At 39.9% G+C, this 27,610-nt stretch overlaps 1 protein-coding gene across 2 annotated transcripts in view; it reads left to right on the top strand.

The window, feature by feature from the left end:
- Positions 1 to 11,636: 11,636 nt before the first annotated feature.
- The window catches only part of VWA8 (von Willebrand factor A domain containing 8), a 181,476-nt gene continuing 165,502 nt past the window's right edge, over positions 11,637 to 27,610 (top strand). Inside the window, exons 1-2 of one of the 2 annotated variants that reach the window (XM_030272011.4) lie at positions 11,637 to 11,965; positions 25,458 to 25,535. In XM_030272011.4, the coding sequence (XP_030127871.4) occupies positions 11,821 to 11,965; positions 25,458 to 25,535 (223 nt within the window). In that variant the 5' untranslated portion in view covers positions 11,637 to 11,820. The remainder of the gene's footprint in view (positions 11,966 to 25,457; positions 25,536 to 27,610) is intronic. The other variant, XM_072928692.1, reaches the window with a different exon arrangement.

Below are 27,610 nucleotides of genomic sequence, written 5' to 3'. Positions count from 1 at the left end.
CCTCTGTGTTAGTCTTCTTCTTTCCATATACAGTGTGATATAACAGTTTGATGAAACATTTGCTATTAAACATTTCTGAAAATATTTTCAGGACATGTATGTTCTGTACAATATAGCAGTTTGGGGTCTTGTGCAATACTGCACATAATATATATCTGTATGTTTTTTGTATATTATCGGTATGTATTCCTTGATAGCAGTGGGGAGGAAAAACAAACAAAGCTTCTGAGGATAAACAGCATTATTTAATTTTCACCTGCAGAGATCGTGTTATTTGGTTTTGAATCCTAAACCACTTTATTTCAAATTTAAATTTATTTAAACTGCTAATACCTGTGGTATCATCAAACTGATGAAACTTCAAATTGTCCCCTTTTCCTGCCTTGTAACTAGAGACAGGCTATAAGCTACAGGCTGGATTCTTTATTACAATTCAGTTTTGCTGGAAGGAAGAGGCTAATGGGAATGTCACATTTTTAGTTTCCATCATTAGGTCCATATGCTATTTACTCCAACTCCTTGATGATTCTGGTCCCATTTTCCACTGACAGTACTCAGTCTATTTATGCCTAGGAAATTATATGAAAAAGAAATAAAGAATAACAGTGTTGGATCTACGGCAGCCAGGGAGCTTTATTTATACTCCAGCCACAGTCTGATAATAGGCGCAACCACATTTATTGCTCCAGCAGGTATTTTCCAGATCTAAACCAAAATATTTTGTGTCCTTGTCTTGCTTTGTAGAACCCCAGCAGTAATTTTATGGACATTATTTCCATTTTGCATTTTTCTGTCATTTTGCTTCTCTCTCTTCCAGATTATTTCACATATTCTGACATAACCCAAGAAAACAACAGATGGCAACTTCATCCAAGTGGGTGTTATCCACTGGGACTGCAAAACAGGAGCTTGTTTTCCAGTAACTTCCTGCCTTTCAGGTTAAAAGTTGCAGATCCTACTGCAGTGCTCTAATGTGAGTCTCAAATGTGGGTTAGGGTTGGATTGTCTTACGCAGAGTTAAGTCTGCTGTTTTCAGTAAGATGAGATGAAGCCCTGCCCTCAATCAAAATTTTGAATCCAACCTCACTGACTAGACTCAGATGTGGGATTTCTAATGTGCAATGCGTGAGTACCAGTGATAATTCAGTCCAGCAGAAGAAACAGAGGTAGTATAAAGAAAACTAGAATGTTGAGAAGTTGTGTGGTTATGTGAGAAACAAAAAACAGTTGGCAGATTAAAAGGCTTGGAAGAGAAGCAGTAAGAGGAGGAAGGGAAGAAAGAAGGAATACAGAAGGAAAGGAAGGAGGATCAGAAACAAACAAACAAAAAAAAAGGGGTAGAGAGAGAAGGTAGGAAGGAGAGAAGGGTGGATATAAAACACAGGAGGGCATATTTACCCATGCAGTAGTGTCACTGAACTCCTCCTGAGCAAAGTTCTATTTCTTCAAAACTTTAGGGCTTCCAGTTGTGCCAAAAAACCCAAATGAAAATTAATACTCTAAAAGTTACAGTGAGACACATTTTTATTGGATTTCTTTGGATAGAAATGGAACAGTATCTGTATCTTGTCCTGACAAACAAGTAAGGAAGTTTTTCTTCTGCTCCTCACAAAAAATATCCTTTTCATCAACAAAGGGAGAGGAGTGCAGATACTTTGAGCTACATATGGTGATTAGGTATGAAATGGGGAAGTAAGCATAGAAGCATGAGAAAGTTTACCTCAGGTCACAGATGAATTTTCAGCTTTTTTTCTTTTGCTGGGCCTTCTCAGCCCACAGCTTAGTCAGTACAGCAGGAAACAGCTGATATATATAATAACTGCTACCAAAGAAAGTGGTATGTATTATTAAAAATAGTGTCAGAACACAGGAAAAACTACTGAGAATATAAAAGCAAAATTAGGGGATAATCTTTAATTCTAGGATTAGGGGGAACCAGAATACAGGACATGTCTATTATCACAACTGAAGAGGTTTCAAATGCATACAAAAAAGTAATTCAAATCAGACAAAGATGTAAGTAGTTGGTTGGCTTTGCCTCATCTGCCTTTGGGTGTCTAAAGTAACTCATTTGACCTCAGCTAGTGAGGCAAAGTTCCCACTGGAAGGAAACAGATGTTTCAAAGAAACAATTAATCTGAACCATACCTGCCTTAAGTTAAGAGGAAGTGTTCTTTCAGGCTGTTTTTTTTCTCTAAGTATACGGTGGACCTTCTGCTGGCTGCTCAAACTTTGGTGACATTTCTATTTGTTCTGCTTAGAGCAACACTAGGCAACCCAGGATATGAACTGTCACCACAAAAAGCATCAACATCTTGTTGAGATGAGGAAGAGTTTTGTACTGTGTCTGGGAGGACTGTGGTCAGAGAATGCCAGCCAGCACCTGAACACTCACACAGCCATTCATTTATCCTCCTCTCACATGAAACAGAATAAACAAGCATCTCTGTACATATTTGCACTTAGGCAAGGTCAATCCACCATGTAAAATGGGACTGATCAACTTTATGTGTTGGTCAATCTTGTACTAAAATTCTTTATTTCACCTTCTTGTCAGGAGGACTTTGTATGTTGAGCAGCCCATTGAATTAAAAGATTGCTAAATAATTGTTTACAAACCCTGGGAGCTATAAAAGCAATCTGAAATATTGCTATCATTAAACATATTTTGCACTACTAATTTCTTCCATCAAGAAACAGAAAGAATCTAAATGATGGCTCTTTCCCATGGGCTTGTTAAAAATGAGAAATCTTTCCAGACCAAGCAATAGGGTTGGTACAATACAGATGTCATACTTTTAGTGGCAACCTTTTGCCTGAGCTAACACACTTGGCAAGAAATCAAAATTAAATTCCACATTTCCTGATACTGACAAGGAATTAAGGGAAGTAAAAATGCTGATTTACTTACACACACATGCACAAAAAAAAAAAAAAAAAAGTTCACTATGTTTAGTTGCCTAAACACTTTCCCTGTTTGTTCCACCTAATTTCTTTGATGATTTCAACTACAATAGTTTATTCAGTTTGTCTCCCTCTAGTGGATCACCCTTTTTGTGTGTCAGCAGATACTTTATTTTCAATTTTTAATTTTTCCATCGCTGATATTGTGTGGCTATAATGTTATTATAATAATTGAATAATCCATACACAGCAATCACTCTATTTCATTCCTGATGATTGCATAATTTAAACTTACATTTCTTCCTATTGCCCCAGGTATCAGCTGTCTGGGTTACAATTCATGCAAAGTATTCTCAATCCTCCTCTCATCTAAAAAAATACAATTATCCTGTATTGCTTTTTGGTCATTCTTCTATCTTCTAGATGAAGGGACTGGATAAGCAGAGGCCTACGTAAAGCAGTCTTTTAAGTGGTCTAAATTAGGACCTGGTGAAACAAAATAAAGCCAGGCACAGTTAAATCATGTCACAAGTATGGAATGCCTTGTCTAAGCCTCTAGCAAGTATCATCTTTCAGCAACATAGATATATTCTATTGCTTGATGAATATAAAACAATGTGGCCTAGTCTTATTTTTCAAAGGATCTATATGTAATTTGGGGAAGAATATATTTAATTATAACCAACATAGAATCTGTCTTGGGCTTATTTGTATCATCTGCATTATGATCTTAGTGTTTCTATGGTGGATCAGAGCCCTTCTGTGTTTAACATCTGTAAACCACAGCAAAAAGTCTTATTTCCTGCCTCAAAGATCTTACAGTACAAAAGATAGGGCGGCGAAAAAAGTGGACTTGGCAAAGAGAAGGTGGAAATGGAAGAAGCAAATAAGATCTGATAGCTGAACTGTTGCTGAATATTATTAGTCTTAGCACAGGCTGCCAAACATCTTTATGACTGCTGTGTTTTATAGGCAAATAAAAGGTTTCAGGTTTACAAACACAGATCTGAAGAAGGAAAATCTCATGACCACTGGTACTGCTATGTCTGAAGGGGCACAACTCTTCCAAAGCAGAAGTTTCATCCTGTGAATATGTTCAAATTATACTGTTGATTTTCTTTCCTTTTGTCCTCAACCCAGATAACACTGCTGTTCAAGTAGGATATAAAATAGATTCTGTTGTAATTAAGCAATTAGCTGCACAATTAAATCTGAAGTTAGATAAGTGGTGTGAGCTCCTATTCATAACTACTTGTGAAGTTACACCCAGGTTTATTTGTTCCCTATTCACTGGGCTCCCACCTCCCCTTCTTCAAATTCCTTCTAATACTTATGGGAATAATAATTAAGAACAATTGCAAAAAACCTCACTGTCAAGTTCCTACACACTGAGATACTAAGCCACCACATTTTTACTTGGGCCCGTTCCCTCACATGGCAGCGAGCTGATTCATCTTGCACCAGCTTAGAGAGTGGAGACATTCATTCCTACTCCCCTTTTTATGCCTACTTGGGAAGGGATTTCAGAGGTTGATCTGGAATGAAAAATTGCATAAGAGGGCATTAATACCTTTCCTTCTTACCTACTGTACTCCCTGCTTCCATAGCACACAACATAGCAGTAATTAGATTGTCAGCCACTGTTTGTGCAATAAAAAACACAGCCAAAGCACTCTCAAGTTTTAACAAAAAAATCCTCTCTCCTGTGAACTTGTGTAATTGTTCTCCTTGGACTGATTCTGCTAACGCCTACCCACTTGAAAAACTGTACTCATTCTTTGAAATCAAAGTATGACTGACAAATTGCATGCAAACTAGCTTAAGCCCTTAAATTCTGAGCTTTTGAAGACAAAACTGCATCTGACATGCTTTGTGCTGCTCTTGAACTACTTCAGCACACTATGAAGCAAGGAAATAGAAGTAGAAATGGAGGCAAGGCTTTAAGGATGTCCTTAAACTGACCTTCAGAAAGACCCAACAATGAACACTGAGAAAAAATTTGCCAATGAAGAGGAATATTGTCCCAAGTGTAAACAAAAGCTTCACAATCCCATTTAAGTATTCTTAGAACATTAATCCATTGAGGATATTAGGACAGAAAAAGACCATTGCTGAGGACAGAAAGTGAAAGTTGAGATGGGTTGGGTTGCACTGTCCTACTCAGACAGAGATCATATTTCAATTCTGAAAATACCTTCAGAGGAATTTGAGGTGTTTTCTTATTTGAGAGGCTCGGTTGTAGACTTTAAAAGTGTTTCTTTTACCATGCAGCCACTTATAAAACAAAGGAAAAAATCCACCTCCTCATGTATGAGCTAAGAATGTACAGGTAGTTTAATCTCCTCATAATCACCATTTTCACATTTCTTTCACTTGTTATAAATTGAATTTTCCCAGACAGAGTGTCTGATAAAATTATATAGCTAGCTACAGTACATCAAAGAGGACAAATGAAAGTAAGTTTCATACTCACACACACTGAAAATCTGGTTGACCTAAAAAGAAAGAGGTTTTTGTATCTCCTGCCTCTTCTTTTGGAATCTATCCTTGGTTCATGCAGTTAACGTCTCTAATTTTCAATTTGAACTGTTTAATCTGAACATAATGGAAAAATAAAACAAAAGCTGAAACAACAATCAGATTTTTAACTATTTGTCTTTGCCTATTGTGTAAAAGATAATGCTGCTGAACTAAAAACACTAAGAGAATTGTAGTGAAGTTGGAGTTTTCCTGGAGTTTTCCTGGAGACCTGTTAAATGGTCTTGTCCTGAGAAAGTAAAGATCGTACTTCACTTCAGATGTAGACTTTAGGAGATGAATGACAAACATTTTCAAGGTCTTTTCTTTTAGAAAGAAAATCCTATCATTGCCACATGAGAGCTGGCTTGGCTTTTTTTTTTTTTTAATTTTGAATTTCTTTCAAAATGTTTAGACCATACTTTTAAAAAAGATTTAATCAATTTTCAGTTTAAAATTCCCAGTAAAAAAAGTAATATCATTCATTCCAATTTATATTACACACAAGAGATTATATTAATACAACTCTGTGGGATTTCAAATCTCAGACCAGGTCATTTAGAGTTATTTTAAATCTGCATTTTTATACATGTATAGTCTGTGAAGGTTTTCATTCTGTGTTCATGTAACACTAATGCAGCCATGATATGCAGGCCACAATGCCCCTTCACATAGATGACAGCACAGAAGGCACAATTTCATGTATTTTATTTACATTGACAAGGTCGAGGGGTCAGGCTGCTGATTGTGAGCTCTCCTGTTAGATGGACCCAGAACATATGCCAGCAGGGTATTCATTGGCAGCTCCCTTAAACAAAGACTTGGGATATTAATGTCTAAGTGGAACAGTTGGGTGCTCACCTCAGCTTTCATTCTAGAGTAAATATTTCACTTTTTGCAACTCACAGTTCTGCCCTGTAGCCAGCAAGATGCGTTGACAATATCACAAAGAAATAATGACTACAGAGAGGTGAAAGGTTCAGAAATGAGGCAATAAGTATTTTCACCTTTTGGGAATATGTAAACCCCATAAAAGGCCTCAGGTTCTACTGCAGTAATGTTGTAAGTTCTGCAGCTAGAGTATGGTGAAGCCGTATTCATTAACAGCAAAAATGAGCTTGTGAGATTGCCTCACAGTTTATTGAAACTTCACCTTTGTGATACATGAATTAACCTGTGCTTTACAGGGATGATGCTGAATTATAGGGGAGCAACATTATTCCTGTCTTCAGGAAATCTGGCATTTTATTGATGATTTGGGTCAATGGCACATGCCACCAGTGACACTTTGGAGGTTATTCTGTGCAATCTTCTGAAGACAGCAAAAGACAGTCCACTGAGACATAATCATTAGGAAAAGCTAAGTTGTTTATAAACTTAAGTTGTTTATAACTTGTTTATAACTTAAGGAAAAAGGAAACTTACCATCAGATTTTGCTTATCTCTTAAGGTATTAACAGCTCTACTAACATTTTGTGGCTGCCTTTGAGCTGTGGGCTGTATCTGGAAAAGCTTTAGAATATAGGCACATAAGACTGGGGATGGAACTAGTGTATTTTACCCAGCCCACTCTATTAAACAGCTTTGTGTACAGTTGCTTAACACACCAGTTATAAAGTCAAACACTAAATACAAACCAATGAAGTTTATTTGGCAGATATTTTACACCAGTGTTGAAATGGGTGAAGAGGATACCCGATTTGTTTCAGAGGATCATGACAGCCATGAAGGACACAGGAAGGACACCAGTGCCAGTAAACATACATCTGATGCAAGTACAGATAAATCAAGTAAAACACAAGTGAGCTGATTATGTGTATCAGAAACAGTGAGGCCAGCAGGCCTCATTAATCATCATGTATGATGATTAATGTGTATCAGAAATAGTGAGGCCAGCAGGACCAGATTGTCCCTTGCATTTGGCGCTGGTGAGGCTGCACCTTGAATCCTGTGTTCAGCTTTGGGTAGCTCAGTACAAGAAGAACATTGAGGTGCTGGAGCATGCCCAGAGAAGGGCAATAAAGCTAGTGAAGGGTCTGGAGCAGATGTCTTATGAGGAGCAGCTGAGGAATATGGGGTTGTTCAGCCCAGAGAAAAGGAAGCTCAGGAGAGACATTATTGCTCTCTACAACTGCCTGAGAGGAGGACATAGCCACGTGGGGGTTGGATTCTCCCAAGTAACCAGCAATAGGACAAGAGGAAATAGCCTCAGGTTGTGCCAGAGGAGGTTTGGTTTGAATATTAGAAAGACATCATCAAAAAGCATCTTTCTGAAACCAGAATGACTCTCTTAGCAGAACTCTACTCCTTGATCTAAAATTGAAGCATGATGAAGTATCTCATTTTAGAACTGCTTTCATGTGGGCCAAACCAGATTTATCAGGCAGGACGAAAGTTTTAATCTTTATTCTCCCCTCCATTTTCCAGTAACAATGGGGAAAGCAGTAAGCATTTCCTTCATGTGATGTGGCTGTTCAGCCATTCAGCTTCCCAGTCACATAGGGGTTATAGCTGCTCCTGAGTAAAACATTCTCTTTTCTTTTTTGAAAAGTGGCTAAGCTATTTTTGTTTAAGATTTCAAAAGAAGTGTTCTGCCTGCAGCAGAAATACAGCATGAAAAATTTCTGCCCAAATTATTAAAGAATGGTGGAGTAACAAACTACTGAAAACAGATGGAGTTGGGCATAAGAAATTACAGTTGCCATCACTCATGGCCTTTATACTCTCGAAGCATTTATACCATAACATATATTCAAGTGTGCACTACCATTCAGCAGAGTTCTCACTTTTTTTACCTTCTGTTCTCCTTAAAAAAAAAAATAAAAAAATACAGACTTTCTGGCAGTAATACTGATCTTCAATAAATGTACTTCCAAGTAATTAGAGGTCATTAGGTCAAGCTTCCACTCAGCAATCAGGTGGCAAGAACCTCCTTACCTCAATGTCATTATTTCTTATAAAAATCAATAGTGACTTTATCCTTACTCACTGTTTTAGTTCAGTGTAACAGTGCAAATAGCACAGGAAAACTCAGAGAGAGAGGGGTCTGAACAGATACCAAGAAAGCTAAAGGAGTGGATTTTAATAGACTGGGTTTTAATTTCTTGAAGGAAGTTGCCATACAAACAGATAGCAAGAATCTTTCAACACTTAACAAGAAAGGTAGTAATTACACATTCTGGGGTGGGAAATCTATCATCAACACCATTTGTAGAACGAATTATAGCACTGACTCTTGCTTATATTATAAGAGTGCAGAGCAAAGAGGTGGATATTCTAGCAACCACTGGATACAGAGAAAGCTATAATAAATGGAAGTCAGTTTAGCAAGAACTAGGAGATAAGACACTTTACACTAGAACCTTCATATCTTATTGGTGGATCCATTTATTTTTTTAATATCAACTTGGATTAAACAAGGGGACAAATTTAGGATTAAAGCCAACAAAGAAACAGGTGTGCATTTCCATTTCTATTTGATTTATATTGTTACAAATCAATTTCATACAAGAGAAGCACCTTCTGGTATATCAAAGACTCACTATAGTGAATTAGAGTGGTTCCATGGAAATAATAGTTATATTTGTTCAAAATTAATACACAGTAAGCCTGGATCTCTCTACATTTACTATTTAAGGCACCTACAGCTAATTTGGGAGAAAACTCTAAAGTTTTAATCCAAGGAAACTAATTTTGCCTAACTGAAATGATGCAGAAGTATCCTCTTCATCTCAGGAAAATTAATGGTAAGGAAGGCCTGCATCCACTAATGGGTTGACTTTTCTGTTAGTATCACTAGATGGAATCCACACCACTAAGGAATTATATGAATTCTAAAATATTCTTTTTTGTTTCTTCACATTCTCTGGACATAGTTTCAAAGGAGTTTAATGTTAGACCTACCCTCTAGACAAAGCTTTAACAGCAAATGAAGACTGACTTACTCCTATTACTGTAGTCCAGCCAGACCATTTCAGTAAAATTCAGCCCTCAGTGCATTTAGTGGGAGATTTCCTAAGAAGTTCAGATGAAGCCAGGATTTCATCTCAGCTTCTCTCTTCTGGTGTAGAACTGACTATTACTAGGCAGAGATGATGTATTGTTCTTTATAGTCTGCACCTGTGTCTTGCAGCTAGAGGTACACAGCAAAGTACTTGACAGCTACTAGAGAGAAGAGTCTGGAAACTGTCAACTCAGAGGGATGCTTTTAGAGCTCGCACTCTTTGGAGTGAGTTCTTTTCTATTTAATCGAAAGAAAAGTATTTTTGTTAAGAAACTTGACATTCCCCATAAGAGTGCTGTTAAGTCAGGGAATGAAAATATGAAATTGCTGTTTGTTGCCGGTGCTGTAAATCTTGCTGAAAGCCTTCACAAACACACCAGATGCAGACTGCTAAATCCTTCCACTTCATGACAGCACCAAACCACTGACGGAATCACGCTTTCCACAGAGGGGATTGAGCAAGTACCAGATATGTAAAGCCTGTATGCATCACTCATGATTAGCAAGTGAGGCGGATGCCGTACTCAAGCAATAATGTTAATATTGTACAGCCAGATAAAAATATCACATGTATACAAGAAACAGCTTGATTCTATGCATTCACACTATTACATTTAATTTTGAGTGCTGTGAGGACTGAGTGGCCTAAAAACAGTGCAACATTCAAGTTGTGCATCTAAGTGTTTGTGTATACATGGATACATGCAACAAAATTACCACATCCATAATTATGCACAGAGATAACAATGTTTCCATTATATCTTTCACAGCATCAGCTTGAAAATCAGTAAGTATAGTTTTCTCTTGCTGCAGATGGAAAGCTGAGAGGCTGAACACCAGGCTGAATGTAAAGTTTTGGCAAAGTTGATTAATTCAGAATTTTAAGACAATGCTTTAAAAAGCAAAACATTTTATAGATACATGACTCAGAAAGGGCTGAAAATTAAAGCACTTAGTGTGAAATTACTGTGAAAACACTGTGAATCTGTACAAAACTGAAATGTCTCCTTATTTTCAGCATAGCATAAATCTATTCAGCATTCAGGTGATGCACTTAATTGCTTGTGTATCTGTCACTATTTATTCTTTTTCATATAGCTATGACAAAGAAGAAAAATGTAGTCTTTGAATTTAATATCCCAGATTGCTAAGATATATTCATAAACCATTCCATTGTGATTTTGCCTCACTGGCCTTCTAGTCTGTTCCAACAGACCTTCTTGCTACTTAGCCTATCTTTAGCCTTCAGCATTTGTGATCTCCAGCTTACAAGAAATTAGGGCAATATCCATAAAAGGATATTTCAATTTAGTTTATCCTGCCTTAGACCCAGAAAACAGGTTCACAGACCTATATTAGGTACTAAGAATAGAAATGATACCTAACCAATACCCTAGCCAACAGGAAATGCTAAAGATCGTGAAATTTCAGCTCTTGTGTTTAATGCACCTAACACTGAGCTGCAGAAACGTCTAGGACAAGACCAAAATTCCTTGTTCATAGTATCTTGTGGGGGCTTAGAAGTCTAGATTGTTCATGTTTCAACTAATGCTTAGCTCCCACTTTAATGACTTTCCTTTGGGATAATTATTCAGTGCAGGAAATGGGAGGTTTACAGGAGCAAAATTCTCTCGGCTGAGAAAGCCAAAACCTGAAGTACAGCTGATAAAGGTGGTGGCTTCACTCTGGCTTCCACTTCTACAAAGGTCCCTCACCGTCTTTCTACAGGTGCTGAGATCCAAGTCTCAACTGGATTTTCCTTGGAATTAGGCTTAGTTATCGTGAAAGCTTCAGCCTTCCACAAATTATTTTAAAATTTACTCCTGTGCTTTTACTTAGATCCAAGAGCATTACCTCTAGCTGGAATAAGTCAGTTTTGAAGTCTATTTCTGCAACGTGACCTTTTACAAAAATCTCACATCTAAGCCAAACGTCACTCCGGAGTAACTCAAATTCCTCCTGAAGTACGAAATGCCTGGATCCCGAGAAGGAAGGCGAGGGGCGGCACCGGGGCAGGAGGGCCGTGAGAGACCAGAGGTGGAAAACCTTCGGCGCTCGAATCCACCTCGGCGGCCGCTGCCCGCGCCGGGCTCTCCGGGCTGTGTCAAACGTTTCCAGCTGTGGAGTTCAGCCCCCTCTGATGAAAAGAAAACACGCTGTCCCCGCAGCGGACCCCGCACTCTCCCGAGGGGCCGCTCCGGGCTGTGGGGCACGGCCCCGCTCCCGCAGCTCCCGGCGGCACCGGTCCGCGCCCGCCCGGCCCCGGTTTCCGGCGGGACTTTGTGCGGCTGCGCCTCCCTTCCCCCGCGCTCGGCCGGGCCGCGGCGGTGCCGCTCTCCCTGCCCCGGCCGTGCCCGCCTCCCTGCCCCGGCCGTGCCCGTCTCCCCGCGGTCTCCATGCCGTCGCGGGTGCTGTGCCTGGGCGGCGGGGCCGGGGGTCCCGCTGCGCGCAGGGTCCGCCTGCTCCTGCGGCAGGTGGTGGGCGGCGGCGCGGCCGCGGCGCGGTGCGGCCGCTCCGAGGTCAGAGCGCTGCGCAGCTCAGGTAACCCACCCCGGCCCCGGTGTCTCGGCCCCGCTGCCGCAGCAGCCCCGGCGCTGCCGCCGCGCCGTGCGGAGGCCGGGCCGGCAGCACGTACCGCCCTGCGGGCCGCGGCTTGTGCAGGCTGCGCTGCCGCCCCTGTGTCTCCCGTGTCCGTGAGTGCGGGGGCTCCGGAGCAGGGCAAGGGAGCTGGCGAAAGGTCTGGTGTGCAGGCCCATGAAGGCGATGGGGTTATTTGGCCTGAAGAAAAGGAGGCTCGGAGGGACCTCATCTCTCCTATAACTCCCTGAAAGGAGGGTGTAGCCAGGTGGGGGTTGCTCTCTTCTCCCAGGTAACAACTGACAGGATAAGAGGGCATAGCCTCAAGCTGCACCAAGAGTGATTTAGGTTGGACTTGAGGAAGGATTTCTTCACAGGAGCGGTGATTAAGTGTTGTAATGGACTTCCCAGGGACGTGGTGGAGTCGCCATCCCTGGAGGTGTTTAAGGAACGACTGCACGTGGCACTGGGTGCTACGATGTGGTTGACATGGTGGTGTTTGGTCATGGGTTGGACGTAATGATCTCAGAGGTCTTTTCCAACCTGGCATGAGAGGAAAGGGCAGAGATCAGTCACAGGCTTGCAGGGACGCTCACTGTGGTTTGTGATAGCTCCTGGTCAAAGCTCCTCAGCCACAGTGAGGCAGGGGTCAGCCTGTGAGAACCACCCTGCTCTGCAGAGCGTCTGTCACATCTCGCCATGCTTTCTGTTCTGCATCACATGGCTTCCTCTTTCGGCTGGGGCAGAGCCTCAGTGTTCGTGTCGGGGGCTGCCAGAGCTGGTGCGTGTTCAGACAGTGTTCTGTGCCGGCAGCATATGGTAATGAGATGGAGGGTTGACCTTGAGCCTGCAGATGCCATGAAGGATGACCTGAACTGCCCTGGAATATCCTCTGGTGACCTTTGAGACAGGGGATGGTCTTGTGCAGAGTAGAAGTGGTGTCGGGAAAGGGTGACATATGCCTGTGGTAACTTACACTTCTCAGGATGAATGCCAAAGCAACAAAGCTCCTAAGTACAGTGAGTGATGAGTAGTGATCTGCAAGTAGTGCTGATGGGGGAGTACTTGCTCAAGCTCTTAATTGCACTCCTTTAATCCCATTTATTGCCATTTTAATATTTCAAAATCTGTTTGTTAGTTAACCAGTTCATTTCTTTGTTTAGTTTCTGAACATTTACTCAAGAAGGAAGTAATTGAGGGATCAATAGCCATAAAATTCCTTCAAGAATTTGTGAATAGATAATATCTTATTTGTGAAAAGTACTAAAAAGACTAGAGTTATTTGTATATTTAATAGTTATTTGTATATTTAATAGTTATTTGTATATAAAAGACTAGCTGGGGTTGTTTAGCCTGGAGAAAAGGAGACTCAGGGATGATCTTATCATTCTAAACAACTCCCTGAAAGGTGGCTGTAGTCAGGTGGGGGTTGGTCTCTTTCTCCAAGCAGCAACTGACTGAACTAGAGGACAAAGTCTCAAGCTGTGTCAAGGGAAATATACATTGAATATTAGGAAAAAAAAATTCACAGAAAGAGTGATAAAGTACTGGAATGGCCTGCCTGGGGAGGTGTTGCAGTGACCATCCCTGGATGTGTTTAAAAAAAGACTGGATGTGGCACTCGGTGCCATGGTTTAGTTGAGGTATTTGGGCATGGGTTGGACTCAGTGATCTTGAAGGTCTCTTCCAACGTTGTGATTCTGTGCATTCTGTTAAGTATCAAACAGAGTAGTGTGAATGAAAACAAGTTAACAATGAAGTGAGTAAAGTAGAACAAGCACCCGAAGAAGGTAGCTCAGCACTTTTCAGCCCTTTGTTGGGACGAGTAACCTTAAGAAGAAAAAGAAATTTAGCAGTGTAAAGTGGTAGCAAATGCATCATTGCTAAAAATATTTCATCACTTTAAATGTGCTATGGAATGCAACTGAGTTTTAAGTCAGTGATATTTGTGAATACACTCTGTATGTACGTAAATAGTAGGAGTATTCACGGTTACAATCAATGATGGTAGGAGTTTTGGTAGAAAGATTTAAGTCTCAAAGCACTAGAGAATCTTGTAGATACTGTTAGGGATATTTGCCCTCCTGACACATCACACTCTTTGTAGTGCTTCCCATTTTTTCTGTGAATTTGAATCAGAAGCTGATTTTATTGAGAATATAAAGAGTTTATATAGGGTTTACTTGTATGACACATACAGAATTCTATTTTTGGTAACAATTTCCCATTGGTAACATATTCTTTATTGCATCAGTTTCCAGGTAATAATTACAAAGTTTTGCAACATGTCTCTTGATCACTTGTACCCCAGGGAGCAGTTACCTGTGTCTGTCTCTCCCATGGTTTCTGCTTTATTAGGCCTAAAATACCAGGCTCCTATATAAATTCCATTGTACACTCTGTCTTACTCTCCATATTTGGGACCTTGATGTTTAAAATACTGCATTTTTTTCTGTTTTATTTTGTCGGTGTTTTTAAAATGAAATTTTAAAATGTTTGTGTCCTCTTGCAGACCCTAGCATTTTTTTTGGGATGCTGAAGTTACAAAGGATGATCTGAATTTTTTTTTTGTGCCATATGTGTTATTGCTATTTCTGTGCAGCTGCTGTAATTACAGTTCTTGTTGTAAGTGGCGTTGAGATTTCATAAATAAATAAATAAAACGTGTCTTAAAAGGCTGGAAGCTGTTAACAGTCAACCAATCAGCAAATTGTTGTGTATGCAGTAATTTGGATGTGATGTCGCTGCCAGGCCAGGGTTGAAATCCCAAACAGGATTTACTGTTTAACCTGGTACCTTTTGAATGTAAGGGAGCAACTGTTGCCTGATGTTGTGCTGTTACATGTGAAGAAGCTATCCTTCTTAGCTTTTCAGCTCAGTCTTTGCAAAGTGAACGTGGCTTGCTGGTTCACTGGGGGCTATGGAGGAATCGCTAAAGCTGTCAAGTGGTAAAGCTTTAGAGAAATCTCAAAAGTGAAAGAGACTGCAGGACAAAAGGGTGATGGGAATGTCTAGGAAGGGTTTGGGGTTGCACAGCGTAATTAACGAGGGAAACAATTTATAGTAGCGAGTGTTGTAGAAGGCTGACTGTCAGAATCCTTTTTAATGCAGGTTTCATGTTTCCTTGTTGCTGTTGAGTCAGGGATGGGAACAAAAGACTCCAGTCTTCAGAAGGTGAACAGAAGGCGGTTAATAGAAATTAGTGCGTCTTTTATAACCTGAGCCTTGATTTGGCCTAAAGCAAAAACCTCTCACACTATTGGAAAACTAAGAATAGCACACTTTGGAAAATCGTATCCATAAACAACCTGTGTAGAAAGAGAGATAATAATTGTTTTAATTCTTTCCTCTGAGCTTTCTTACAGCTTCCCAGGAAAATCTTGGGAGAGCTATGTCTCGCTCTGTTCAGAGGATATGTGATTACCACATTTCCTTCTAAAAGACTAAAAAGTATCAAATTTTTGTAGACTGTAGATTTTTGTAGACTAGCTATGAATTAGTTTAAATGGACTATGAGCTGGATAAAATGGAGTTCTGTGTAACTCAGTTCACATTTATTTAGTTATTTTAATCTGTATGTAATATTAATATTTTTAAAAAGTTGACAGAATACACAATATTGGAGTTGCTTTAAGGGATTACAGGGAACAAACACTAAATTTGATGTAAATGAAAGAGTTGGAAAAAGAAAAACCATTGCCAATCAGATAGTACAGGCAAAATAAGGTCTCTTGTGTGCTTTGCTGCTCAGTGTACATAAAATAACTTACGCTTTGTCATTTGTGTAGGCCAAAATATGTACTAGCTACATTTGCTGTTTTCTGTAGCATTGCCTGTCCAGGTTCACTTCCTCTACTTTCCTTATGTGAAATTTTTGGTCAATTCCAGTTTCTAATCAAACTTGTATTTAAAGCCTAAAAGATCTCAGTGTACTTGTATGTATATCTGCTGAGTAAAACACAGTCACTTGGGAAAATGCATTGCACTTCAGAATCCTGTAATGTTCATCATCATTGTACAGGATGTAAAAGATTGTGGTAAACATCGATAATTTGAAAGAAGGCTATGAATTTGATTGTGTGTTTGTAAGTGGTTCTTTTTTCCACGTTTGTCATTGTCAAAAGACTAAAGATCTGGTTGATGATGGATGTAAATGCTTTCTGGCACGTTGCCTTTTCCAGTTTTACCTGTGTCATTATCTTTGTTGAGGTTCAGTTGTTGACAGCTGTGAGTGTGTTTCTGACAATATTTTTTTTCACTGGCAAAACCTATTTTTAGAGAGACTTCATTCTTTCTTTTTTCTCATGACATTCCTATAATTGTTCATTGCCTCCGTAGTTGTACTTAGGGGACTGCATTGTGGTGACTGAAATGATTCCAGGGATTTGATTTATGGTGAGCCTTGTGTACGGTTGTTGCGTCAGCACAACTCAGAAGGCAACAAATGGGGATGGGAATTTTCAAAGCCAGTAGTCTGAAAGTTTGCAGAGTTATGCCTGGGTTATTTCAAATTATTCTAACATTTAGAAAGAAAAGGTTCATGGTAAAAAAAAATAGTGTATTTTATTAGACATGCTGATATAGCTGGAACAAAGGGGTAAAATGTCAGGTCAACTTCTGTAGGGCTTCACTTTTGGTATATAACTGGATGTCAGTAAATAGTTTCTGAGTGTTAATATTTGCCTGTTGTTTGAAATTTAATTTTTTCTGTTAAACAACTGTTACAGGCCTGATATGTGTTGATGTGTTCTACAAGTTGTGCCCAGCTTAGTGTGTAAGATTGAAGTCGTAGCAGCTTGGCATACTCAGGGACTCAGGATAGCTGTAGGCAATGCCATAGATAATTTTAAAGCTGTTTTGTCACTTTTGGATAGCTTTTCAGTAAATGTGAAATTTCAAAAACATTTATGTTGATTTTCAGTTGCAGATTCTTTTTGGCTGAAACTCATTTTTGAAATTATACTGATGTACTTGTTATCTAAGCTCAGATTAGAATGGATAGTCTGGTTTTTCTCCACTGAGCAAAATGTAGTTCAGAAACCTTTGTACAGTTTGAAAACACTCTGAGCTAATTTTCCACAAAAGTAGCACAAAGTGCTACTTTCCACAAAAGCTCACAAAAGTGAGCTTTCATGCTCACGGGGAATTTCAGCCATGCAGACATCAGCTAGGAGGGCAATCTGGCATTGTGCGTGCACTCTTGGTGCTTCCTAGGCTGTGCTGGTAAAAATTTTGTAACTCAGATGCCAGAGTCAGAGTTAACTCTTCACTTTGTCTGCTGCTTTCAAGTAGGGAAGAGCTGTGACCAGCTTGGTCACAGGGAGCAACCTGGATCTCAGGGACTGGAGCATGAATGAGTTGCACGTCTGGATGAAGGCTGGGAAGGTGAGCAGCAGAATTAGGATCTTGGAGTTGAGGATTGCAAGCTTTCACTTTCAGGAGATTAGTAGGTAGAATCCTTTGGATGACAACCATGAAGATGGAAGGTACACATGAGAGCTTGAAAATTTTTAATGAAAACTTAATGGCAGCTCAGGAATGAACTGTTCAGCAGTAGCAGAAGGCCTTTTTGGCCAAGCAGGGAACTTCTCAATGACCTAAAACACAAAAGGGGAACATATGAAAGTGCAAGTAAGGACAGACAGGAGTGTAAAAGTACAATTTAGTATGTACGGACAAAACCCCTACCATCTTGCCAGAGTGCAGACATTTAGTTGAGAAGGATCCTGATGAACATGAGAACTGGGACAACAGAAACTTCAGAAAGTTTAGGAAGTAGGAAGGTCTGCCAGTGGACTAATTGTTGCTGGGAAGGGACTGACTGAGTAACAGCTTTGGTGATGAGACAGAGTGAAAATTTAACAAGGTAGAAATCCATTTGGATTTAGGTGAAATGTACCACTTGGAGCTTGCTAACATAAGTAAAATATGCTGTTTAGTCTAGTAACTGCAACGCTAGCAAAGTTATCCCAGCTAAAGAGAAAAGAATACAAATTTCCACACTAAAAAAATAAGAAATAAGAAAGACTCCTCAGACCTTGAAATAGACAGGGTAGAGTGACCCAAGAGTTCTTTCTATACTTTCTAACAAAAACTAAGTACAAGTGTAACTAGCTGTAAGTGTAATGCAAAATCAACAAAATGAATATGCATGAACCTATTGTGAAATTCTATACATTTAAAAATTAATAAAAGTAATAAAAAAAATCAAGAATTCTCAGAAATGCGCATGTCCATTAAAGAACAATGAATCCCCACATGCGTCCAGCGCTGTTAATAAACATACAAATCTTTATTAAAATTGTGGCGTATTAATTTTTCATCCGTGTTTCAGTGAAGAGGCTGTGGGATTGCAGTGACATCTGGTTGAATACAGCAGGAGAAGAGATTGGCTTGAGTGGCTGTGGAACATCCGTCCTTGAAGGTTTTTCAAATTCAGTCAGAGCCACAGCTCATCAGATCTCATCTCTAAACTGATGTTGAGGTTGAAGATGACCACTGTTTCTGGAGTGTTTTGATGTTTGATGAAATGAGCAGCTTAATACCTCTCTCACATGGTAAATGTATTATGAAGAGATATTCTGGAATTTATCAAGTCTGTGTAAGATCATCGTGGTAGTAAACATTAAAATTGACTTTTCACCACATAAGACTTCTGTAATTGAGCATTAGCAGACTCCCTACTTTCAGGGTATTGGCCCAAACAAATAATAGCTCTTGCTAAGTAAAGATTGTATGCTTCCTGCATGGCTGGATGATAGAATCATAGAACATGCTGAGTTGGAAGGGACCCTCTAGGTTCATTGGGTCCAACTCCTAGCTCTGTGCAGGACATCCCATGTCACACCATGTGCCTGAAGGGCATTGTCCAAAAGCTTCTTGAGCTTTGTCAACCTTGGTGCTATGGCCACTTCCCTGGCAAGCCTGTTCCAGGACTCAAACACCCTCTGGGTGAAAAGCCTTTTCCTAATATTCAGCCTAAATCTCCCCGACACAGCTTCAAGCTATTTCCCCAGGTCTTATCACTGGTCACCAGAGAGCAGAGATCAATGTCAGTTAAGATTGTGCGTTCATGTTGTTGAGCTTCTACTAATGCAGAAAATGAAAAATGTTATCTTTCTGGAGTAAATACCAAGATTTTGGTTTCATGACACCTTGGACTGTAACCAGCAAAGACACTCATTAGCCAGCCCAAAACAGACAATTGAAAAATCTAATGTTAGCTTAAAACCTGAAAATAAAAAAAAAAAAAAATAGGTCTAAAAAGAACATTGAGTAGAGACTGAGTAATATTCAAATTTTATATTTGAAACAGTTGTTTTGGTTTTTTAGAGGGAAAGATTTCCTTTTGCCCATAAAAAACCAAGAACTTTAGTAGATTTTTTTGCATAGCTCAGAGATAGGTTTTGTTGTGTAAACATTTCACCTATTTCAGTCAGCAGCAGCTCTCAGACTGCATGCAGCATCCTGTTGACAGGAGCTGAGCTCCACCTCTACTATGTGTGAAGGCACTGGTGGTCAAGGAACAGCCTTAAACCTTGTGAGTGGAGGGAATATATTTCTGTCACTCATTCATGTGTTTGAGAGGTTTCCAATACTGATATGAGGTGCAGAATGGGTAACAGTGTTGCTCAATTAATGTAATATTTGCAGCCATAATGATGCTATGAAAGGTAAAATAGAAGTAAGTTACAGGGCTGCTTTTTTCCCCCCTCCCCTGAATAGTGTATTTGGTAAAGTTAAGGAAAAAGAATAAATCTGGAAAGTATAATTTCTGTTTCTTCAAAATAAGTCAGCTCTTCAAGGATAGTAAGAGCTGACATTCTTCTCTGTTTCTTTATGGAAGTGTGCTGGATAAATACCAGATCAAAGCATATTTTTTCCCCCTCTTTCACATAAAAATGAAATTACGACCTTGAAATGTGTATTTGAATATAAAATAGATTTCAGATTTTCCTTTAACAGGTGTGGTTTTATCACATAGAAATTATTATTAGCAGAGTGCCTTCCCAGTTTGAATATGTTCTTGCTGTTGCAGGCTCTTGAAACCAGGTGGATGGTCTGTGTACAAGTGAATGTGCAGTATACTAAGGAGATTGTGTTAATCTCACCTATTTTCAGGACTAAAGAAGTCAGAAGGCAAATTCAGCAACCTAAAAACATAATGTTCCCGAAGCTTCATTCTAGTGTCTTACAAAAACACACATAATACAAATATGATTTACACGTGAGATTGGAACTATTTGTGTTGTGTACTCAAAAACCTAAATACATGTATAGATCTCTTCAGGTTGTTTTCTTTTACAGTAGGATTGCTTAATTTCTTTAATTTAAAATAGCCTTTTCAAATGTATTAGTTTTATTCTTTTTTTATTGATGTGTTATTTTACAGAAAAATGGCAAGTAGAATAAAACTTATTTCTACTTTGTAAGTTCTTAATGTGTAGTTGATATGCAATCTGTTTATGCATGACCAGTGTTGGTGTAAATAATTTAAACAGCAATGGCTTTTTCTTTTCAGCATACAGGGATAAATAGTAGGATTAGGGAATAGTCTCTTCTTGGGAGGTGGAGAGGTAAGGAGGGAGAGTTGGTGTAGTACTTTCTAGCTTTTAAGACCAGTCAAACCTGCCAAGTGTATAGCGAGACTGCATGTTCAGGAAACCTTCTCACTGAGATTGTAACATCACATCATCCACAGTGGGTCAGAACAAAGGTCCATCAAACCTACTGTTCCATATTGGCTAACAGTCAGTAGGAGATGCTGGGGAAGAATAAAAACACAGGCTGTTCATGCAGGGGTGCCCTGCCAAAGTGCCTTCCTGAGGCAGCTGAGCTGCCTCCTCTGCAGCTCAGGGGCTTGGAGCTGGAGATGCTGCCTTTCTATTCAGGCTGAGTAGAAGAAATAGTCCTGCTTGTCTGAAGAGCTCTTCTCAGTTACTGTAAAAAACAGATACAGACAATAATATTTCTTCTGTCTAAAATGTAGGTCTAAAGAAGAGAGCATATTATTTAGTGCTCTGCAATTAATGGGTAGCTATATGTCCATATATACATTTCTATAATGCCAGAAATGCATTATAGAATGCATTTCTGTCTTTTTCAGATGCAATAGAAAGAGCTCATTTCATGTATTGGAGCTGTTTTCATATCTCTCTTTTTTTTTTTTTTTTTTTTTTTTTTTCCAGGAAGTCTCTTCAGGGTTGTGTTACTGGTTTCAATCTTTATGTGCTGCCAATTTTTTGCCCCTATTGCATAGGTTCTCAAAAGACCTCCTGTGTCTGTATGCCATTTGCCCTGTGAATGGGATGTCCCCTTTACCTTTTGGGTTTTGGCTAATGTGGCTCTTGTTTTGTTTCAGCAGCCATGTTTTTTTGTATGTATTATGCACTGCTTGTAGCCCACTGTTCTCCTCAAAGACTCTGGTATCTAAGGTTACTGTTTTCTCATTGGGAGACAAGAAAGCAGAAGCACATCTTCACTGCTTGCACAAGCAAGCCTGATACAGCCTACAAAGTCTCCATCACAAATTGCTGTGGATATAGCTCTTGTCCACAATAGTGTGGGAGTAGCTTGTGGAATGGGTTACAGTATATGTGGGCAGTTCCATAATTTGCCATGTAGTCAAACAATTTGGGATACATGTGTTCAAATTATGGGTTTTGCTGACTTAACACCACCATTTTACCAAGCAGGCTGTTATCAGTCCCTTGCCAGCTGGTGAAACACTGGAAAGAGCCTGTCCGGAATGACATCTCTGTTCAAAGGGTTTGGAAATGTAGTGGAAATAGAGTAACCAAACATGAGTTTTTAAACAACTACAGAAGAAACAAATTGAGATGAGAAAATGTAGCCCAGGTGTAAGTGCATGATAAGATTAGTGGGCTAATCCTCCCTGTGCTCATTTAGCTAGGAAAATGGACTTTGCTGTCTTGGTTTATTATTGCTTAAGGTTCTATTAAACACTGCTAATATTTTTGCTTTTTGGACAGATGCAAGCTGGAGGCAACATTTGTCTCCAGGCAGCAACATACAATTAAAAGCTGAATACCCTGTGTGCTCAGCTCTCACCCCATCTTACATATAGTTCTCTCCCAGTCCATTTTTCATTAAAGGGTCCATTGTTTTGTAGGGTCCATTGATGTCCAAAATACTTGTGGGATTTTTGAACATGGTTAGATGTGTTGATCAAGGGTTAGCCTGATATGGACTTACACAAATACCACCAGAAGTGATGTATTTTTCACCTAGATGAAACTTGGTTTTGATTTGTTTTGGTTTTATTTTTTTTTTTAGGAAGTGTAGGAAATCAACTGAGGCTTTTGAGTACTGGAGTACTGTGCTAATAAACTAGGTAATTGGAATTCTATCCTGTAGATGTTATCATCATCCCAATGTATTGGAAAAGTTTGGCATCTTGTTTTGGCATCTTGGCCTTACTGGGTTTTGGAAGACTGTGTATGCATGACATAGTATTTACTACTGAGCTGAGGTGATTTCAGCTAGGAGCTAATTAATCATATACTCTTGTCTAATTGCATTTTGCCTGGGGAATTCTGAGAAAATAAACTGTCACTAATTTCTTAGGGATATGTAAGGCAATCTGCTCTTTTTAGAATGTTAAAGTTGTTCCAGGCTGAGCTAATGAGAGAGATGTCAACTTTTGCAGGAAGCAGTGGGCTCCTAGGGTGTTTTCATCAACTTGGAGGCATTTTTTTTCATAGAACCATAGATGAATAGAATATGCTGATCTGGAAGGAACCCACAAGGATCATCAGCTCCTGGCCCTGCACAGGAATTTGCCCCAGGAATCCCACCATGTGCTTGAGAGCATTAGCCAAACACTTCCTGAGCTCTATCAGGCTGTGACCACTTCTGTGGGGAGCCTCTTTCAGTGCCCAACCATACTCTTGGTTGAAGAGCCTTTTCCTAAATCTCCCAATACAGCTTCTTGCCTTCCTGTTCTCCAGAGATAAGAGATCCGTTCTTGCCCCGGCCCTTCCCCTCATGAGGAGGCTGCAGACCACAATGAGGTCTCCTCTCGGTCTCGTCTTCTCCAGGCTGAACAAGCCATGTGACCTCAGCCACTCTTCATATGGCTTCCCCATATCCCATCACCATGGATAGCCCAGATTAAAAAAGTGTATTGGCGCCCTGCCATGATCCCTATTAGCTGTTTCCAGTGAGAAAGGGTGAGCTTGGAACTGCAAGAAAGGGAAAGGGAGATGATGCTTAGTCAGTTAATTAGTTTTTCTTACTTTAAAACTCAAAGAAATGGGCAAAACACTGGGATAGCCAAAGACTAGATTTTAGTCCCTGCAGTTCTGTGTCTATTGTTCAGTGACTTTAATTTCTGTAAGAGTTCCCAGAGTCAGGACTAGGGCTCTAAACTATGGCAGGACTTTCTTTCGGACTGTGTTTGAATGCTTCAGGCTGGAGAGTGCACGGTACTCTTTGGTGCCTCTAAAATGAAAATTCAGCAAGGGCCAGAAAAGTAGCTACAGCTGCCTAATTGTTAGCTTAGTCCAGCTCTGTTTGGAACCATTCTACTTCTGGACTCTTGCACAATCAAAGAAGGATTGATTGCTTAGTTCTGGTATGGTGAGTGGGAACTGCTTGATTCTGCTTGCCCTGAGAACCAGGGATGAATCTTTGTCTGCATTTTCTATGGCAGTACTCTGTCCCACTTTCTGGCAAGCTATTGGAGTACTGTATTGCTCCAACTGTATTGTTGTATAATACATATTTATATTGTATTGCATAAAATGTGGGAACAATCACCAGCCTACTACCTTTTGCCGATATTTTAGGGAAGAATGGAGGGCTGATATTTAGACTCCAGAAGCAATGTAAAGACACATGTGCAGACATGTATGTCAGGCTGTGAATCCCAGTCTCTGAATTCTAGTCAAGCCCTTCAATTTAGGAGGAAATCAGCTATAAGCCTTTCTTCACTGCTTTACTGCTTCCTCTTTGTTACTGTAGGTGATTCTACTCTGGCTGTTATAAATCTTGTAATTTCCCATGAATTGTGTGAGCCATTTCAGAACCTGGGAATTCTCAATCCTGTGAGATGAGCAGTAACATCTGGGAATGCTGGAAGAGTACTGCATTTGAGTGTAAAACTACAGTCATGGCTGACTGAAAGGAGAACTACTGCATGTGTGGGAGGAGTTTTAATTTGGGCAAGTTGCTTCTCTAGCACCTCCCTTTCTGGTTCCAGCAGTGGTCTTCCGAACTGTTTGGCTTCTTTTATGGTGCTGGCAATAGGCAACTGTAGATTGGGTCCTCTTGGATGGAATGGGACAAGGGGCAGTTCTACAAGAGGATTGGATCCCTGTTTGATCTTGTTTGTGGGCTCTGTACTTTCTGCATCTCACTTCTGAGAAAAGCATAAACACATGAGACAGTTCCAAAACTTGGCCTCAGTTCATGGAAAGGAGGTATAATTAGTGTTGTGGCAAAACTATACTCCTGTGCAGCAGTCTTATTCCAGCAATCCTCTCCATCCTCACACATGCACTACAGTGCAGTGGAGGTGGTGTTATCTTTACCAACAGTAATGGGAAAAATGCCATTTTGCTAGACTCATCTTAATTTAATGGTCTTAATACTTGTGAACTCATTTGTGGGGCCCAAACTCTTGAAAGAAAATAAACTTTGGTGTTCTTACTAGTCCAACCCTCATTTTCCTGGGTTTTGGGCATTGTGCTGTTTTTCAGTGTGACTACTGCTGTGTCAGTGCTTGCCCACTTCTGTACTGCAAACTAGATTTCACTTTTGATTTCCATGAGAAAGTGCACAGGGCATGCCCTGCAATTTAATTCAAGCCTGTGGTTGCAGAAAGATAGATAAGACAGGCAGGTCCTAGTGAAGAGACCAGTAAGTAAAATGGCCAAATGCTTTCAGTTTGTTGAAACCGGAGCAAGAAGTAGTGCTTGAGACCACTCAAACTTTGGAAAGGTGCCAGGTTCTGCAGATGTATGGTCAGAGAATGCAGGAAGGGCCCACTGGCATGAATATGTCACTTTGTACCTCCAAAAGATACTGTTCCAGGCTGCTTGAAAACTCATCATCACCCCTACAACTGTTTGTCACTGATAACTCTACAGGCAAACGTGCTAAAGTTTTCATTTCAGTAAGTCAACAATGGTAGCTGGAATTGTGTTTTACACTGGGCTTGATTTCCACCACTCCCAACAGCTTAAGGTTTTAAGAGCAGCAATTAAAAAAAAAAAAAAAAAACAGGAAAAAAATAATATTAATTGCATGTAAATTGTCCAGGTACCTGATCTACTGAAAAGCAGCAGAGCCTAATTAGTAAACACAAACACATTAGAGGCTGCTTTGTGAACATATAGTCAGCCTCACCACAGTAGGCCTGTGATTTAAATTTTAAGGACATTAAATACTTTAAAGTATGTAAGAACTAAAAAACTTATTTTCTTTATTTTAGGTGATACTGTCACTATTGGAGATGTGTCACTTAAACTGAAAACACCGAAGAACCCAGAACTTGTTCCACAGAACTACAGTAAGGATCTGCTTTCCTTTTGAAGGAGTTTCAAGGCTTTATTAAAAAAAATTCTACTCACTCAGTCATATCACTGACTTTACTAAAGTGATCTAAGAAATATATTTGGAAGAAGCATGCAATTTGGGGGAGGCTGTGCTTGATTAGTTTATTACTATATCTCTGGTTCAGCTGGTTGTATAGAAATCTTAACTTTGAATGTGACTTGTCCCATTGGTCAATGGGACAGTAAGAGAATCATTTGTGTATGTTTAATTATTTTGTTCTAATGGTTCTTTTCCAGGGATTACTTCTAAGAATAATCTCAAGTTGTTTGGTTATAAAAATGTGGCCATTTATAATTATTATTCAATTGCAAATCGATTATAGGTCCTAGAAGTTTGCAGGTGTATGGTGGTTTTAACTATGATATTTAGTATTCCCAGATTATCACATAATTGTTGTCAGCAAACATACAGGTCTTTGTGATCCATCAAGTCAACGAGAAGTCAGTTGTATAGTCATGAAAAATGCTGTCAAATGGCAAATACACAGACAACTATGCATATTAACAACACACACACATGTACCTAAAATTGATTCACATTATCTTTTGATACCTTGTTACAGACATTACAGGTTTGCAGCATCCTTATTTCCTGACTTTTCATGGAGACTACATGCTTCTTGAGCTTTTCCTTTTGCACCATGGATCACAAGTGTATCATGTTTGCATTTTGGCTTTTCTCAGTACACAGGCCAGATGCTTCCTGAAGATCCAAAATGATCAGTTGCCATTTGTTCAGTACTTTCACATATAGGCTGCTGGATATCCAGAATGCTAGTTAAAAGACATCCACTAACAATTGATTTTTCCACTCAGATAAATTTGCAGACCAAAACCAAGCACGTGTGGCATTCTAAAAGGGAAGTCTTATACCACTGTTTACACAGGGGAAAGTACTGAGAACTCCTAATGACTGTCATTGCACAGTTCTATAGGTGGAAATTGGGTGTAATCATTGATTTCAAATGAATTTGCTTTCCAGGATCATGTCTAAATTCATTCCATGACATTTTGAATCAAGAAAACTCCTGGGGCACTGGTCTTTTTGCTTGTTTTGTTTTGTTTATTTTACAGATAATATTAACAATAGACTTGCCACTGCACAGCTGGCAATATAAAAAGTTTATATTGTTTTCTTAGGTAATAGTGCTGCAGTTCATCAGACGGGCTTTAGGTGGTCCTGCTTGAGCATGAAGGTTGGACAAGCTGGCATCAAGAGGTCCCTTCCAATCTCAACTATTCCGTGTTTCTGTGATTCCTGGTGTTGTAATAACTGGGATAGTAGACTAATATTGACATATTCTGATAATTGTTTCTTACCTCTATTTTGTCACACAACAATTTGTCTGAAATATTTTCCCTTAGAGAGGTGTAGCAGAAATACAGAAACATAAAACAGTTTCAGTTGGAAGAGGACCTTTAAAGGTCATTTAGTCCAATCACCCCTGCAAAGAACAGGGACATCTTCACCTAGATCAAGTTGTTGAGGGGGCAGTATTAAGGGGAAGTTTTTGTTTGATTTGCCTGTTTGACTTGTGTGAAATCTACCAGTGGTCTGGTGGGCAGATCACTGATCTGCATCTGGATTGTGGGCTGATGAAACCTCATAACTCAGTAGGCATCATGCTGTCACTTTCCTACCAGGTGATCTAAGGTACCGAAAATTTCCAGTGTCCTGTGCCAGCCCTTGTTACAGGGTAGCCTATGAGGAAAGGGTTTCTGGTTTAGACTGTAATGACACATCCCATTCCTCCTGAGTTCCCTGGGAATGCAGCCAAACAGTTGAGAAGTGTTGCACAGTATTTGCTGCCGTGCCCGCCTGAAGCCCCCTGGCTTCACCCGACCAGCTCTGGCACGGCTGGCTGCGGGGGACATTCCCCTGTGCCTCAGGGAGGTTCGGGGAGCAGCTAGGGCTGAGTGCTGATGCAGTCAGCCCTGGTGTGGAGGAGATGTGGCAACAATCCGCGGAAGAAGGAGTGGACTCTCCGTCAGCGTAACAGGCCAGAGTTTATTACAGAGCTCCGGGGAA

This window comes from Taeniopygia guttata, chromosome 1 (assembly GCF_048771995.1).
Source record: "Taeniopygia guttata chromosome 1, bTaeGut7.mat, whole genome shotgun sequence".
In the NCBI taxonomy this organism is placed as follows: domain Eukaryota; kingdom Metazoa; phylum Chordata; class Aves; order Passeriformes; family Estrildidae; genus Taeniopygia; species Taeniopygia guttata.
The sequence above is the reverse complement of the archived record's forward strand: the minus strand, read 5'-3'. Positions and strand labels throughout refer to the sequence as shown.